Source organism: Colius striatus, chromosome 1 (genome assembly GCF_028858725.1).
Source record: "Colius striatus isolate bColStr4 chromosome 1, bColStr4.1.hap1, whole genome shotgun sequence".
Taxonomy (NCBI): domain Eukaryota; kingdom Metazoa; phylum Chordata; class Aves; order Coliiformes; family Coliidae; genus Colius; species Colius striatus.
Genome location: NC_084759.1, coordinates 196,502,022 through 196,519,266, shown reverse-complemented (window position 1 = coordinate 196,519,266; position 17,245 = coordinate 196,502,022). Strand labels below are relative to the sequence as shown.

The window sequence follows — 17,245 nt, the reverse complement described above, 5'->3', positions numbered from 1 at the left end:
CAAAGGGGGTTGTGGGGCCAGGAGGGACATGGGGAGACGCTGAGAGGCTGTATAGCAGCAGTCCAGCCTGGCTTCTCCTCTTGAGCCCCTAGGGGATGAAGGAATTGAGGCGGGGGGAAGGAGAGAAGGAAAGATGGAGGGAGACTGGGGAGAAGGGAGGGAAGGATGGAGCAGGGACGGGGTGGTGTGAGCCCTCTCCCTGGGCTGGCTGCAGGGCGGGAGGGGAGGCAGCTCCTGGGGAGGGGAGGGGAGGAGAAGAGGCAGAGGGGATGTTGTTAAACAGTTTCTTACCGTAAGAGGGAGTTGGGACCCAGATCTTTCCAGTTAATCACACAACAAACTTAGATCATCGCAATAAAAAGCAGCTCAGCTCACTCTGCCTCCTCTAGTGACCGGCTGTACACAGGGTCCTTCCGAGGAGCCATCTCCTCTTCTCCTTCCCGCCAGCCGCCCGGGGGGGCTGCCAGCACTATGTGGGCCACCCAACTCCTGCCAGCCTTGCTGCTCCATCAGCTGCTGCTGCTTCCCATCACCATCCCTGCGGCAGGTCAGTTTTCCTATCACTTCGCTAGTCACTCCCCTCCACCTCACCGCTCCATCACCTTCCCTCTGCTTCGCTCCACCGCGCCGAGGGCGGCTGCTCGGGGCGGCGCACCGGGCGCACCCCTGCACCTCTCCCCGCAGGTGGGGCAGGCGCGGGAGCCCCGCCGTGCCGGCGCCCGCAGCTCCCGCCCGCACTGCCGGGGCGGCGGCTCAGGTGCGCCCGCGGAGGGCTGCGGGGCGGAGGGCTGCGGGGCGGGCGGCAGAGCAGCGGGTCCGGGACAGCCCGCACTCCGTCTGCGGGAGCGTGTCTGCGACCAGCGCTTTGCCGGGGCAGGGAACGCGGCACGTTTGGCTGTTTGTGGAGGGGTCGCTTGTTCCCGCCACCCCGTCCTCGGGTGACAGGGAGGTTCGGGGCTCGCTCACGATGGGGAGCCCCGGTGACTGAGAGAGGGAGAAGGAAATCTCAGTGTTGCCTTAGGTGCTCTCGGCCGTTATACGGACATCAACATGTACTCTGAATTTCTGAGTGGCAGAATAAATGCTAAATAATAGAAGTTGTCAAGCAATACTCAAAACACAGGATAGTACGTTGCTGAAAGGGAATGTTGCTGCTGAAGTTCAGCAGCATGAACGTGCTATTTCTAGGCTCAAATACTTGCAATTTCATTAGACGTTCTTGATGAAATCCGGGAGGCGGCAGGGGGGAAGGAGCAAACAATAAGTAATCAAATGCTGGAAGCTCTTTAGCTGAATTTCTTTCCTGAAGTGTCCCCCTTGGACTGGATATCTGAAGAGCCAACTCTGCATTTCTATTGGCCCTCTGGGGAGACCTTTAAGGAAAAAAAAACTTTGCAAAGGTTTCTACAAACCTTTCCTTCCTTCCTTCCGGCAACATTGTTAGGGTCAGACCTTTGCACAGACAGAAACAAAAGACAGCCACAATTCAGGGAAAGGATCTGCCAGGAGCGGGTAGAGTGAGGGCAGGCACACACAGCCTCTGGGTCCTGGGGCAAAGGTCAGAGCATCAGGCAACATGTATGGCAGGTGATGTTGATGGCTTCAAAGACATAATTACATTTTCTAATTAAAAAAAAAAATAAATCTTGAAATAGAATTTCAGAGTGGAATATTTTGTAATCTGAGTGGGCAAGTGAAAAACAGACTGGCAGTATCATGTGCAGTAGAATCTGTCATTTTTCCCCTACAGTAAGAGTATGGTTCTGTAGGATGCTGAACATCTCACCAGAGCTTCTGTACTCAGTCTGCTCAATGATTTTGCTTTCATGAGCATTCTTAGCAGGTGCTACTATGCTACTACACTCTTCTGAACTCTTTTTCCCTCGCACATTGCAATTTCCATTTTATGGACCCATGACCTCTCTGAAAAGTGATGACTAGAGCTGGCTAGGAATTTTCTGAGAATTTTTTTTTTTTTTTTAACTGGAAAATGCTGACCCATCAAAACTTTTCACAGTAATAATTCCTTCTAAACAGAAACTTACTTTGGCTTGGTTCCCCCAAATCAACTGAAAGAGAAATTTGCAGCATTCAGAAAATTCACAATAGCTATTGGTATCTGTGGTTGAGAAACTCTCACCTGTGACAGAAACTCCACTGATGGGTTAGTTTGAAATAAAGTGGAACAAATATCCCACCCCTCCAACTTTATTCCATAGGCCAAAGATACAGAAACTGGCCTGTAGCCGAGTTCATAAGGAGCTAGTTCATGCTTATTTTCTTGATAGTCAGGATTCTTTTCTTGAATGAGTGAAATTGTTCTTGTTCTCCCAGACTGTAGGCTCTCAGTGCTGGTCCATATTTTACCAAGCTCAATGAATATTTAGTCTCTCTAATGTTCCAACAGGAGGGACTGAGAGACTGCCTCTACTGCCTGTGTCAGCAGACTGATCAGCAGAGTTGTGTCTAATCCATGGGCTCTCCAGTTCAGGAGTGGATGGTTCATCTTGATGGGGAAGAGAAACAGATTTCCAAAACTTTAGAATTTTTCAGAGTAGAACTTGTATTCGGGCCAGCTTTCATAGTGTCACTTTCTTGGCAATTCTCCCTTTCTTAATTTTCATCCCCCACCCACCTTAATATTAATCAATCCCATTGTTTGCCTTATGGACAAGAAAGATTGGTCTTACCACACACTTCCACGTGCTTACCTTGCTTTTAAACAATACATGATCTTCTACAAAAGTGTCTATATTTTTACAGTGTAGGCAAGGAGCGGTTGTGCCGTGTCTTTCTGCAAATACATTGACTGTTTTCTAAATATACATGGAATCTTTGTACAGGATGTTGAATTCTTTCACCGTGGATATTTTAAAGAAACATTAATGTTTGTCTATATATTTATTATTTTTATATATGACAGGCATGCTAAATGATGAAAACAGAATTTAAAAACAGGAAGAAATCTTTTGCTAAAGCATATCCATTTTCTGTTAGCGTTCTGTCATAATTGATTTGAAATGTACCTAATGATGAGTATTAGTTCTTCTGTGATTGGATCTCATAGAGTTGGAATCCCATGCCCTAGGTTCTGGGTGAAGACAATGTCCCATGTTACGAAGGTTGCTGACTAATACATTTGAGTTATATTAATGGGTAAAGAAAAAGGAGGGTGAAAATAAAAAAACCTGGAAATATTAATGTCAGCAAGCTGTCCACACTATCAGTTTCTGAGTTTCCTTTTAATATGTAAAAGATAAGAAGGTGATTCGTGAAAGATAAATGTGCAAGGTTCCTATGGACAGCCTACCTAGTCATTATGAATATCTTGTAGGTCTCTGACACTTGCACAAAGAAATTAATCTGTAGCTAATAGCTTTATCAGGCAGTTTTCTTCCTTACTCAGACACTATTCAGTATTCTTAGTATCTCATTCATGATGTTAGTCTAGTGACACTAAAAATTAGTTTATAATCAAAGTAAAATGTAGTATATTGTAAAAGTGTGAATGTTAAAGATTTTTTAAAATTATAAAATTCTGTGAAAAAATACTGCTAGCCAGTGTGTTTATTCAAATTTCTCTGCACTTTCTGTAGTTTGGATGATTTGAAGCTCCCAATGAAGATCTGGGAGTTACACTTAGTTCCTATAAATAACTATTGCTTAAAAAAAAAAAATCCCATAGACATAATCAATGTATGAATTTTGTGTATTCCTGTGGTTTGCACAGCTAAGTATACTTTAAAAATTTAATGTGATTTATACTTCCCTATCCCAGCTGTAGATAATCATTATACTATATACTGTCAACAAAACGAAATGATACTTTGCCAGTTGGAAGACTGTGTTCCTTCTGTTTAATGGAATCCTTTTGGTGCTCAGTGCCAGGGGCTGCTTGTTTTGCTCTCACATGTAATACAGCACTTACCCTGCTTAACAGATTTTCTGTTTCTATTAATGCCATTTTCATAAGCAACATAGCAGGAGAACGTAGAGTTGAAAGACACAAGATTAAAATATTGCATAAAACTCTGGAAAATCGTGCACTGAAGTCAATGGAGGGAAAGCCTCTTATTGGAGGAGCTCATCTGTCATTATTGTAATACTTCAACTGAGGCCAGGGTTGGAAGGGAAATGTTCAGTCTCCCTTGGAGATCTTAATATCTCCCCTTTGGATCTTTGCACTGAACATTAGTTTGCCACTTAAGCATTTCAAACTTTTCCAGGGAGATTTGAAAGCAGGATAACTGGGCCTCTTCATGGGTAAAAGCTTTATGTGGAGAGGAATGGGGTTGCCCTGAACGTTTGCTAATCACTTGTGCTGGATGAGTGTTGGAATTTCACTCTCTCCCCATCAGCACTGAGGCGGCGTTGAAGGCCAGAGGCTAGAAGACAGCATGGAGGTGAGACAGGATTGATCATAGAGGTGAGAAAGGACTGATCTCTACTTGCTTGGGAAGCATGAGTAGTAGCAGAATTGGCATGATGTGAATAATGTTTGTACCTTGCAGTGTGGGAGTCTGGCAATTACAAAGAACTGGGAAGGAGTGAGGGTAGTCTCGCTGTTACCCCGTCTTTTTTTCTGTAGGTTTTTTTGGCAGTATCCTCAGACAATAGTAGAGCTGTTCGTGGTTAGTACCTACTTGTAAAGCAGGGCTGCAGCAGAGCAGAGCTGGGAACATGCTCCAGATTAGTCAGATGTGTTGGCAAAATCTAGCTGCAAGAGTTTTCAATGACTTTTGAGCCTCCACCCATGTGCTGTCTGATGAGCCCAGCCATGACTGGCAGTCCTCGATGCTCCTGGCCCAGCTGAGGCCTGGCTGCTGCCTCTGTCTCCCCTCAGCTCCAGCTCTTCCTATGACTCCCAGCCTTGGCCAGCAGCACTATTTTTATGTATACAACATACAGCAAGGCTCTCATCACTTCACAGGACTGTTGTGCTGCCCTCACCAGTCTGTCGCTCTTTGCTTTGCCCAAGTACCTGCCCTGCATACTTGTGCTTTTCTCTTTACCCTCACTCTGTGCCTGGATGACCTCAGCAGTGGCCATGACCTCGTTGCAGAAGTAGTGCTGGTTGTCTCAAAGGAGACACCAAATGCTTGTAAAGATTGTAGAACGCAATGTGAAAATGTGGGGATTTAATTCTTGAGTAAAATGCATAAGAAGACAAATCTTAAAAGGGAAAATCCTCTTAGTAATTTAGCTAGAGGATATATACAGCAAGTCAGAGTACAATCTGCAGAACATTTGTTTCTGGCAATGGGTCCCAGCATCCTGCTGAGCTGATAACTTTTTCTTAGAAGAAAAAGAGCTGTTCTTTTGTATTTACCATCCATTTTTAGAGCACACTATTTGTTGTTAGCTTAGTTTCTTGAGCTTTTGGGATGACCATAGGAGAGAGTTACAAAGGCAAGACTTAGCATAAACATGAATTTTAGTTCCAAGTAACATTTCAATCTTTGCAGTTGCTAATAAGAGGAATGTGTGCATTGGGGGGGGGGGGGTGTATGTGTGTTAGTGATGATATGCAATGTAAAGCCAGAAAGAAACACCTTCTTGCACTTCCTGGAGCTGTTCAACAACTAAGCTGAAAGCTAATGTAAAAATCAGGAAAAAAAAAATCACTATACTGTATATCTACATTTCGATTTACTTTATGAAAAGAAAATAAGAAAATAAAATAAATTTAAGAAGTTAAAATAATCACATCATCCTCCTTTCTGAGAAACTGTTCAACTATGACAACCTAGAGATGCCTCCTTGGACAGCTGTTTTTATTTTGGTGACTTTCCATCTGTACAGCTGACTGCAGTTTTTATGGGTATGGTTGGTAAACTTCTTTCACGCCAAATTATTGTCTTATATAAATAACTTCATTAAACTTAATCTGGCATCTAAGTCCATTCATTCTACAAAGTTCTCTTCTTGGGCACAGTTCAGATTTGTTTCAGTTTCTCATTAGGTTGCTCTTTCTTTCTTCCTTTTTTTTTTTTTAATTTTTCCAAATGAGACCCATTTGGAAAAAGGTATTCACTTTTTTCCATTCTAACCAGCAATCTGGACATTTCTGATACTGAAACAGGCATAAGGAGAAGTCAAAGTAAATGAAAGTAAGTTAAAAGTATGTTAAAAGTGCTGAGTATTAATTCTTTTTTATCAAAGTGACTCTGTTTGGACATGGTTTAAGAGAGAAAATTGCTTTGAATGTATTTGTTTAAAAAGTGCTTCTTAGTTATTCTCATAGACAGCAATACTTTGATGATCCCATCAATGATTTTAGTATCATTATTCACCTTTCACATCTTTTGTTACTGAGACTATACTGTTAACTTTACCTTGTGGTGCCTGAAAGAAACCATTTAATAATATCCACTCTCACCATCTTGTCAAGTTGGTGGTCGTTTTTTGTGTTTGATTGGTTGGTTTGGTTTTGAGGCTTCTTTTTTTTTTTTTTTTTTTTTGGTTGCCTTTGAGGTTTTTTTTGTTTGGTTGGTTTTTTTAATCTTAATGAAGTCAATATATTTGTGCTGTCATATTGAGGCCTGCACCAATAGGCAATTTACCCATGATCTTGTAAGTGATTTGAAAAGCATATCTTGAAAATACGTGATTGAATTTAATTAAAAGTATGATTTCAATCATGTTTTATAGACAAGCATATAATTGCATTTACATACTATTTTTTAATCCAAGTATGCTGAGAAGTGTTTCTTTTTTTCAAACACTACTCATTGATTTTTTTCTTCTTATAAAGTTTTGTCAAATGCAAATTTCTGCATATAATTAAATGTACCTAAATTTTATTTTAATTTTAAATTTTCAGTATTTATACTGAGATAAGCATGCAGTTTTGATATCTCCTGTGAGAAGTCATGTCTGACACTGTGATAATACATGGTTTTGCAGATTTTTGGTTTGTATATTTTATTGAGACCTAACAGTTGCTTGTTTCTCTTTTTTCTACCATTCAGATGCAAACTTATGAGTACATTTACTTATGAGTACATTTTGTTACCACAAAATTATTGTTGAGTATGATGTTCCCTGATAAAATGTTTGCTGTGTTTCTTGTGTGAATTTTGCTTTATGGCATTTATTTCACATAAGTTTTTGGTTGGGGATTTAAAATTTTCTATTTTTTTTCCCTTGAAAGTCTTTTATATGATGGTAGATTTCTGACTTCCCACCCAGTTCCCATCCCAAGTTTTAAAACACATGAAATTCAGCTTTCATATTTTATTTGTTTTCCTAACTCATTGGGGAAATTCAGTTTACTTTGGATTGCAGTGATGATTACTTGCAAAATTGAGTTAATAGCTAATATCATTTTGACATTCTGACCTGGTTGTCAATTCTAACAGAAATAATTCAATCTTTAATTAGTCATTCTGCTCAAGGTCAAGTGACCTTCGTTCCATTACAAACATGATGCAAAATATTAGGCAAAGATCTAAAATGCCAAATCATACAAAAGAAAGGGACTATGTCTCTTATATTTCTGAAATAATGGTGTAATTTTGTGACCATTTTTCTTCACTGCAATATATATAGAGAGATAGAGAGATATATCTCTTCAGCTTCTATGAGCTTACACGATGTGTGAACAATTTCCCTCTTTTTATTTTTTTTTTCCCCTGGTGCCATCTTATTTTGTATTTTATTGATCCATTTGGAAGGACTGCAGTTGATTCCTCTAGTTCTCTGATGGCACCTAAGTCTAAGGAATTTAAATATCTTAATTTTCTCAAGGTTTTTTTTTCCCTCAATATTTTGTTTCTCTCTGACATCTGACAAACATAAGGAACAGCAGTACTATTATATTACTGTCTGTATGTTTTTCTAAGGTAGAAATCGTAAAAGATCTTTTTTCATCCATAGTATGAAGACCTGTTTCTGATTTACATTAGTAACTATGATAATAGGAAAAAAAAAAATTCAATACCCCACACAGCTGAATGTTCAACACAATAAGATAAACAACTACTTAGGAAAATGCTGAAGTTTGATGAGTGTAAACAAACGGCATAAAGAAATAATACTCCAAAACACTGAGATCTCATTAAGAATCTTGATTTAAACATAAACTTTTAATTTTAAATCTATTTATCTTCTAATTTGGAAAATTTAGTGTTGAGTTTTGATGTGTTTGTTCTGTATAATAAAGTGGAATGCAAAGTTAGAAAGAAACGAAAGGAATGAGGCTTCTCACATTATCACAAGACATCACAATGTGTTTCTTTAAGAATGCACTAAGTATTGCATGAACTAGAGTGAAACTTGGAAACCTTGGAAGCTGACAGGCCAAATGCATCATAACTCCTGATTAATAAAAGCTTTGTAGAGTCTATGACAAGTCCATAAAAGTAGAGATTTTTCTAGGCAAGACAGCCAGCATGCTCCAGTTGTATTCTGTAAGACTACAACTCTTAAGCCTAAATATACATCTACATTAGAAAAAGCTGGACTGGTGGAAGAAGGAAAAAGGGATTACTAATAAGGTAGATAAAGTTAGATAATGTCATTGTGAAATTTTGCTGTAGACAATACAAGTAGTGTTTTGGTCTCATTATGATAGACAAAGGTGATCTTTAGGCCTGTTGACATCCTATATGCTATGTTGATTACCAGAGTGATGGTATCATATTAACTATATTAGTTTTTCACTACTAAACAGAAAACCAAATTATTTATGTGGTCAGACTAAGACATGAGGGTCTGAAACTTGACTGACTTAGATATTTGAACTCTAAATGGGGAGAAACTAGATTTATACCAAATTTATTGATTCCTATATAGTTCAGTATAAGACTTATTGTTTTCTGTAAAGTGTGAATTTTAAATTGAGGTATAGAATATAATCAAGCAATTTCAGGAATGAGAAGTGTGATGGTGTCGGAGCCCAACATAATTTTTCACGTGGGACACAGAAAAAAAGTTACTTTGCTCCTGTTTTCCCATTAGCTCAATGATCAAAAAATATCTAGAGAGCAGAAGAGATCAAAATACAAACACTTTTGCTGATTCCAACCTATTTCTCTTGTTAATCAAAAGTCTTAATTTCCATGATACTGAATATTATGGTGTCCTTTACTCTCAGTACTTGGTGTTTTGCTGGTTCTGTTTCTATAAATATAATTAAAATTACAGTTAAGTAGGTTCTAGAATACATGTACTACAACCTCCTGGTTTCTGTCATGTTAAGAAATAGAATGAGGTATCACCTTCACCTATTTGAGTAAATTTTGGAGTTGGCTGAAGAAATCTTTTTAGTTCATGGGAGTTTCTGTTTAAAAAAAAAAACCCAAACCATATTTAACTGGATTTTTTTTATTTGAATCAGCTGCTATTATTTTCAAATTTAAGTTAAATGTCAGGCTTCCATATAATACAACTACAGTGACTTAGTAATACAAGTACTTAGTAACTCTACTACAAGAAACATCAGAGAACATGACCCACAAAATAACCAAAAGCCTTGAATAATCAAAGATTATGAAAATGAAATGAACAACAATAATAAATTAGGAACATTAGTTATAGCATATTGCACAATAATCTTTAATGCAGACTATTTCTAAAGCAGTATTTAAGATTTTAATAATAAAAGCACCTGAAGTAAAATTTCCTAATTATTTTTATTTATTTTGTTGTAAGAGTTGTAAAAGTGACATTTTGTGTTATTCTGATGGTTCTAACTGTTACAGTACAGATGTGTTTGGCCCTTTGCCTTTTGGATTATAGGCAAGTCATAGAATATTGCTGTTTGAAAGCTAAAGTAAATCGGGCTGTTACGAATTGCTAAATACAAATTCAAACCCATAATCCTCTTTGGACAACTGCTAGGAAAAGCAGAAAAAAAAAGAACTGTGAACCATGTTTTTCAGGCAGAACAGAATTTCTTGATTCTTTTAATCATATTCTTGCATGCTAGCGGGTGAGTTTAAGAAGTTGTTATCACTGGGAATTAAGATAACGACACTTATCAGTGGATGGGAAATGTTAGCATCAGGCACTGAAGGAAAGTACTTTGGTATTTCTGTACGGATTCTTACCTCCATTTGACATAAAAGTCTTGGCTGAGACAACATAGAAGTAACAAATATGTCTTGTAAAATAATAGATTGAGGAATTTACCACAAAATTGTTACAGAAGACTTGGTTTCAGTGGTTGTCGTAAAGAGCAGATGCAGTCCTTTTTGCAGCATTCTGGCTTTATCACAGGTACAGCAAAAAATAAAGCAGATTCAATGCAGACACAAAGGTTTCCACTAACAGCGTGCTGCTACTTGAGGCAAGAGTGTCCTTATAGTATTTCCCTGTGCGTAGTGATTCATTATGTTAAGACAGGCCTTATGAAGAATGGATGAGAGAACTGGGATTGTTCAGCCTGGAAAGGAGGAGGCTGAGGGGAGACCTTATCAGTCTCTGCAACTACTTGAAAGGAGGTTGTAGTGACAAGGTGATTGGTCTCTTATCTCAAGTAAAAAGTGATGGGACAAGAGGAAGTGACCTCAAGTTGTGCTAGGGGAGGTTTAGACTGGATATTAGGGAAAACTTTTTCACCAAAAGATTTTTCAATCATGAACAGGCTGCTCAGGAAGGTGATGGAGTCACCATCCATGGAGGTATTTAAAAGACATGTATATGTGGTGCTTAGAGACATGGTTTAGTGGTTGGTGTGGCACTGTGGTGTGCTGGGCTAATGGTTGTACTCAATGATCTTAAGTGCCTTTTCTGATCTGAACAATTCTATGATTCTATGATTTTTGGTGCATATGCACTTTACAAATACATGGGTGAAAATGCTTAAAAACGCTGATATGAATCCCTAACCCAGCACCAAAGCTATAAACATTTTATCTTTTATTCAAAATCTTTTTTATAAAATAATACCATGGATTTAGAGGTAAATAAATGATTTTTTCTGAAAATTTTTGTAGTTAGAATTTAAATTGTGGGCTATTAGATGTGGGGCAATAGTGTAGGTCACCTATATCAGTTCAAAAAGAACAGTAAAATGGAGTGAAGATTATTTTATAGGTACATTGCAGCAGAGATATTCTACTCCTTTGATTTTATCTTTTTAAAGGCTGAAATCTAGTTTAAATGGCTTGGTGTATTTTTAGGTGTCTTAGGGATAACTCATTACTGAGACATATGATTTAGCTGAATCCAGTGAAACTGTGAGCTCACTTAATGATCAGAATGGAAGTTCTGCAAAGGGAACACCCTTAAACCCTCTTTGGCTTTACAATATGGGGAGTTGTCAGCAACTCCTTCAGAGTCTCAGCTATTGGAATTTACAAAGTTATTCTGAGCCTCTGCACAGAGTGACCAAGAAAAATTTACTGACTCAAGTGCACTCTGAACTTGCATGAGGAGTTATCTGTTCAGAATAGCATATCACTAGGCTGAGGTTTCATATATTTGAAAGACTGCCAAAATGTAATAATCCTGAGCATTCTCATTCTATCATTGTTGCAGATTCTGTAGAGGAAAATGAAAGGACAACTGTGAAAACAATTGTATGGAAAGAAGTTATGAAAAATACTATTACCTGCTTTGTAAATTAAGGATGGATTCATTCACCTAACCTTACCTGGATTAGCAATCTAATCCCAAAAGAATATCTAGAGTCATTGAATGAAATAGGAGAAATAGATTCAAGGGGCAATTGTACATATGTATTAGGAAAATTGTGGATTTTTTTCTTGCAAAAATTAAAGACTTTTCCTCTTGAATATTAGCCAAACACCTCTAACTGATCTTCCCTGCTTTATTTTATACTTATTTTTCTCTTTTTTATTTCTTTACTTCTTTCTTAGAGGGTAAAGGAAAAAGGAGAAATCCTCTTCATGACTACAAAAAAACTGGAGAGTTGATGCTCATTAAGGTCAACAAAACACTGGAAGTAAAAACCAAGCTGTTAAACACCACTGAGCAATGTGCCAAGAGGTGCAGCAGAAACAAAGGCCTTTCATTCACTTGCAAGTAAGTTATGTATCTCTATTTTAATTTTTTTCCTAATGGAACCTATATAACACATTTTGATCAAAGGTGTCTCTGCAATGGTCATCAGCGGTAGCTTGTACTGAGAACAACATAAAGACTGTGCTTTTTTACTTCTGTCATTGTTCTACCTGTCCAGAGTAGGTCAGTCTTTTCTGAAGCTTTATCTGAATTGTTCTGTCTTAGCTTGTCCAATCTGTAATCTAACATAGCTGAAAAAATGTACTCATGTTAAGATGTAGATGACTTGTGCTGCACTGTAGTGTTCCGTGAACATTTCTGAGATTTATATGTCTTTTATAAAATGGTTATTGTTACACATCACAGCTGCAGTATTTCAGCACCACTTCAGACCATATTCTGTCTTCATTCTTTACACATTACTCCTGCTGAACCTCACACATGGAGCACAGATACATGCACTGCTGAAGTTCACTGGCAAGTACTATGAATCTGATACAACAGAACCAGGCCTTCTGGGCTGTACAATCATTACAAGTATACGACAGCTATTCTGCAGCATCTGCTGTCTCTTAGAAACACATCATACAGCTGATTGCTTATTTTCCTTCTGCATACCCTCTACTATTTTTTGGAACAAATCGCTATTATTTTTCCCATGTCTTAGACTGAGATTATCCCCCTGGCCTCTCTTAGTCTAGCCCATTAGCAGTAAATGAAAGGACAGAAATGCAGGAGAATCTTGGAGAGAATGGATGAGTTCTGTACTGGTGAGTACTAGGCTAAATGTGAGCCCATTCTGGAGACATAAAAAAGTTTAGACAATCACTACAAATCGAAGCTAGACCAAGTGTGATAACAAAGCTCTTCCTTGACAGAAAAGGTCCTCAGCTGTAATTTAATCCTTCTTTAAGCCTTTAATTCCAGTGATGCAAGATGTAGTTTGTATTGTTTTGTACTTTGACAATTTATATGTAAACAATGAGCAGAGTTTACTTATTTCTATTAGAAAATATTTTCCAGGCATTAATATTTTTCACATGGTACAAGCCACTCCTTTTCCTGTTGGCAGAGCTTTCACTTATATCACTGCCAAGTGAATCAGGTTGCATTCAATACAGCCAGAGATCCTTGAGTTCTGATGGTCAGCAGTAAAGAGTATTATAAAATTAGATTTCACAGTATAAAATATTCTGAAGGGTGCCAAGCAAATAACAATTCTGTATTCCAATATCTGCTTATAAAAATTGTCTCAAGGTAGTTGTAGATTCACTGAATGGTGTATTTTGTGTTCTGAAAATATGAATGTAATACATTTGTTGATTTTATTTTACATGAATAATAATCTGTATTTTTAAAGCTCTTTCATTTGTGAAGATTTTATTTTTCTATTGAGACAGTGTCTGATGGATTAATTGAGGGTCAAATTCTGTCTTCTGTTATCAGTCAATAAAGCAACGTAGAGGAGCTATGAGAGACTATGAGAACACAGCTGAGAAGAGTCATAGTAACAGACAGAAGAACTGCAGTCAAATCACTATTTTGCACTGAAGATGAAAAAGAATTCCAAATCTGACGACTTAAACTCTGAATTTCCAATTTTCCCTGACATATTTCTAACAAGGAAGACTAGCAGCAGAGGTGTTTAGGTTCCTTGGTGATTAGATCCTGCCTGTGCTATCACTATGCAGCAGAGTAAGAGGGGTTTTTTCTAACTGGAACATTCTTGTGATTTCCAGTTTGGCCCCAGATGAGTCCTGTTGTGGTGTGCATAGTTCTTGACTGCTACTGTAAACACATATTTGACATATGTTTCTTTCTAAAGGAACCAGTGATTATTAATGTTTCCCCTTTATTCTTAGGATCCCCAGTCTTAAGCTTCACACCATCATATGGTTACTACAATGTGACATTTTTTTCCAGCTTAAATGAAAATGAATTAGTTTACTGGTTGCTGTGGGAGCATTCTAAAATAAGAGAAATAATACAAAATGACATTTCAAATAGTTGCAATATAAGACTTGGATTTTCCTTTGTTTATTGAAGTTTTCATGGCTTGATTCTGATATGCCATATCCATGCAGTAGTTCTCCATTACTTGGGTCACAGCACTGATATTCTGCTTTCTGGATGCAAACTCAATTTATTTAAGGATTAAGATGAAATAAAACCGAAACACGTCGTAACATAATTGTGACAATAGCGCTGGAGGCAGAAACATCTAGGTGTTTGCCCTGAGGTCTGGGCTTATTTTCTGTCAGAAAGTGGTAAAGTAGCAGATTCAAGGCACTATGGACTTAGAAAGGACCAGGCACTCCTTATTTTTGGGGAGGTGAGGGGTGAAGGGAGGGGATTTAAGACAACTTTTGGTTTATTTTTTACAAATGTTTGTATAACTTGCAAGTATGTTTTGAGTATATTTGATAATCATTAGACTTTGCTGTTTTTAACTCTGTATGCCTTTTTGTTGGAATGAATCTATGACATTTCTCATCTTCATCATTCCTCTCTTCTTCACATAGAGCTTGATCATTTCCAACTGAGTTATGCTACTGTTACCTAGATTTACCTCTTCTTCCTAACATTATTCCTAAAATCTCCTATCAAAGCACCCCTTAGATTCATTTACCTTGTCCTTTTGACATTATAACTCTGTGCATCTTTTTCTCCTTTTCCTGTCAGCTTTCTTAATCTATTGCAAAGCTGTTCTTATTCCTTTGTTTCACCATTTGCAGTCCATTGCTCCCACTGTTTTCCTTCAATCATCCTTGCAAGCTTTTCCCACTACATTTCTTATGGATGAGAAAAAGTTAATATAGTTACTATTTTATTGACTATGCAGATGACTGTTGCAGGCATGTCACTTCCTTCCCTACAAAGATGTTCCTGTCTTATCCTTTATTATCTGCTTAATTTCTGGAGGGTTTTTGTATTTAAACAGAAAGAGATTCCAGTATAGACCACCAGATTTCAGTATCTGATCAGAAGATCTATCCACTATCTCAATGTAAATAGCAATAATGAAAATTGTTGTAATCAGCAGTATCAGTAGACGAAAATCCAAGAATTTCCTTGAAAATGTTTACTTTGGAAGTGTAAAAACCCTCCAGATTTGGGTCCAAGAAAAGATTGTTAGAAACTTTTATGTGCAGAAGTGTCTGAAGCCAAACTGGAAAGAAACCAAAAGGCAACTGAAAGGCAAAAACTGAAATAAATGTTTGTAAACAGTGCATTCTGCATTCCCACTGTAGAAGAGAGGAGAGGAAAGAAGAATGTAATTGGAAAGACAGAAAAGGTCAAGGGTATTTTTGTGAAGATGGAGTTAAAGGCACTTGGATACGCTCATATTTGAGAGCCAGCCAGAAGAGAACAGAAGGCTGAACAAGGGCAGAAGGATGAAGGTTAGCAGGTTGGAAACATTTGGAGTCAACAGAGTAGAGAGAGCAGTTGGATGAAAAATCTGTTTGGTGATGGAAACGATAATGAAGAGGATATTTGAAAGAGAGAAGACTGGGGAGGTTGGATCTCGTAATATTTTTAACTGAAGCCAGCAAGATCTCTCACAGAAAAACTTGTATGGCGAATTAAATGATCAAAGAGCTTTGAGTTGAGGGATGTAGCGCTCAGGAATATGGCACAGCTAAAGAACAGATGAAGTGCAGGAAATCTGTATGTCTTTTGGATATTATCAAGTAGTGTTAAAATGCTTTCTCAAGTCAGAATAAAATATCTTGGAAGGTTTGGGATGACTGATACAAATGTACAATTTGTGGGGGACTAGAGACAATGATATCAGATCAGTAATTTATCTGATTTAAGTAAGAAATTAGGGGAAAAAAGAATTTTCAGTATGGAGTGTTGTTTGTATGTTTCTTGTTCATTTTTCTTATTTGAATAACTGTTGCTCCCACCCAGACAGTCAGGTGTCTTTTTAAAAACCTTTAAAATATTTTAGCTACACTTAAGGGATTTAGTCTCAAAATGATGTTAGGAGAAAAAACTCTGCACATTCCACTTGAAATATTGAAAGAAAGTGTTTTTACTGTTGCAATTTGTGTTTGTCTTTCATGCCCCCAAAATATCCACTCAATTCAGCACACGTTGTACTGTATCCTTGAAAGAAGTTAAAAATAAGAGAAAAAAGAAAACAAAAGCAGAACAAGGACAAGCTGTAGGTACACTATCACAGTTTAGATTATTCATAAAAATAAAAATGTTTTTAGACAGCTCTGTTTTTCTAGGCAAGAAACAGACTCCTTGTGCTTTAATTTTCTTCAAGTCATCAGGGTGAGTTACCTATTCCAGAGACACATTGTAAATACAGCAAAGAAGATGTTTTAAAGTCTTTTATTCCCCAGAAAGCAGTGCAACTGGGTAGACTAGTGATGTCTCAGTCACATTTATCTCACTTTTAAAATAAAGATCTTTAATGACAAGGGAACTCTCAGATTAGTGTGAACAACCAGGCTGGTATTTAATGTAACGACCACATCAATTTAATATCTTTGTTTCTTTGTTCTTGTCAGCACAGTTGTGGGTTTAAATAGTAATTTGGACTGTTTCTCTGACTTTCCCAGTAAAAATAAATCTGATGTCGTTGCATGCTCCTTGGCAGGCCATGTGTCATTATTACAAACCACACAGATTTTTTTTCTTATCCAAATTTTCTTTGCAGGGCCTTTGCTTATGACAGAGTTACAAAACGGTGCCATTGGTTATCCTTCAACAGCTTGACAAATGGTGTGAGAAAGAAGCAAGACCATGCATTTGATCTGTATGAGAAGAAGGGTAACTGATTTATTTAGTGATTTGTTTTTTCCAGCTATAAAGGGGGGAAAAAAAGATGATGTCAGTCAGTGACTTTTGGCTGAAGGAGCTTTTTGGGCATGGGTGGTTTTATCCATTCTGAAAGCTGTAGCCTGCAGTTTTCTTTACAAGTGTCGTGGTTTTACTGTCATGCAAGTTCATATGCATACTTCCTTATACTCAGTTTTCCAACCAACATGTTTACCTACCATCATGTGTACTGGTCTGAATTGTTACTTCAGTTTACTACTTAAAAGCTCATTGTATGAGTTACTGTTATTGACTTAATATTTCTTTGATTTACATCATTAATAATTGGGGTACTTCAGTCCTCAGATATGGACTTTTCGTCAATCAGACACCTAGGAAACATTTTCAATAGCTTTCTTTGAGAAATTAGTGATCCCTATTTTGAAAAAAAAAATAATGACAAGAATGTAGGCAGACAATTAAACAGTATTTTGAATAA

General features: G+C 37.6%; 1 protein-coding gene across 2 annotated transcripts in view; it reads left to right on the top strand.

Moving 5' to 3' along the window:
• Positions 1-354: 354 nt before the first annotated feature.
• The window catches only part of HGF (hepatocyte growth factor), a 58,819-nt gene continuing 41,928 nt past the window's right edge, over positions 355-17,245 (top strand). For both annotated transcript variants that reach the window (XM_062019713.1, XM_062019719.1), the window contains exons 1-3: positions 355-547; positions 11,826-11,991; positions 16,646-16,758. In XM_062019713.1, coding sequence (XP_061875697.1) covers positions 472-547; positions 11,826-11,991; positions 16,646-16,758 — 355 coding nt within the window. In that variant the 5' untranslated portion in view covers positions 355-471. The remainder of the gene's footprint in view (positions 548-11,825; positions 11,992-16,645; positions 16,759-17,245) is intronic.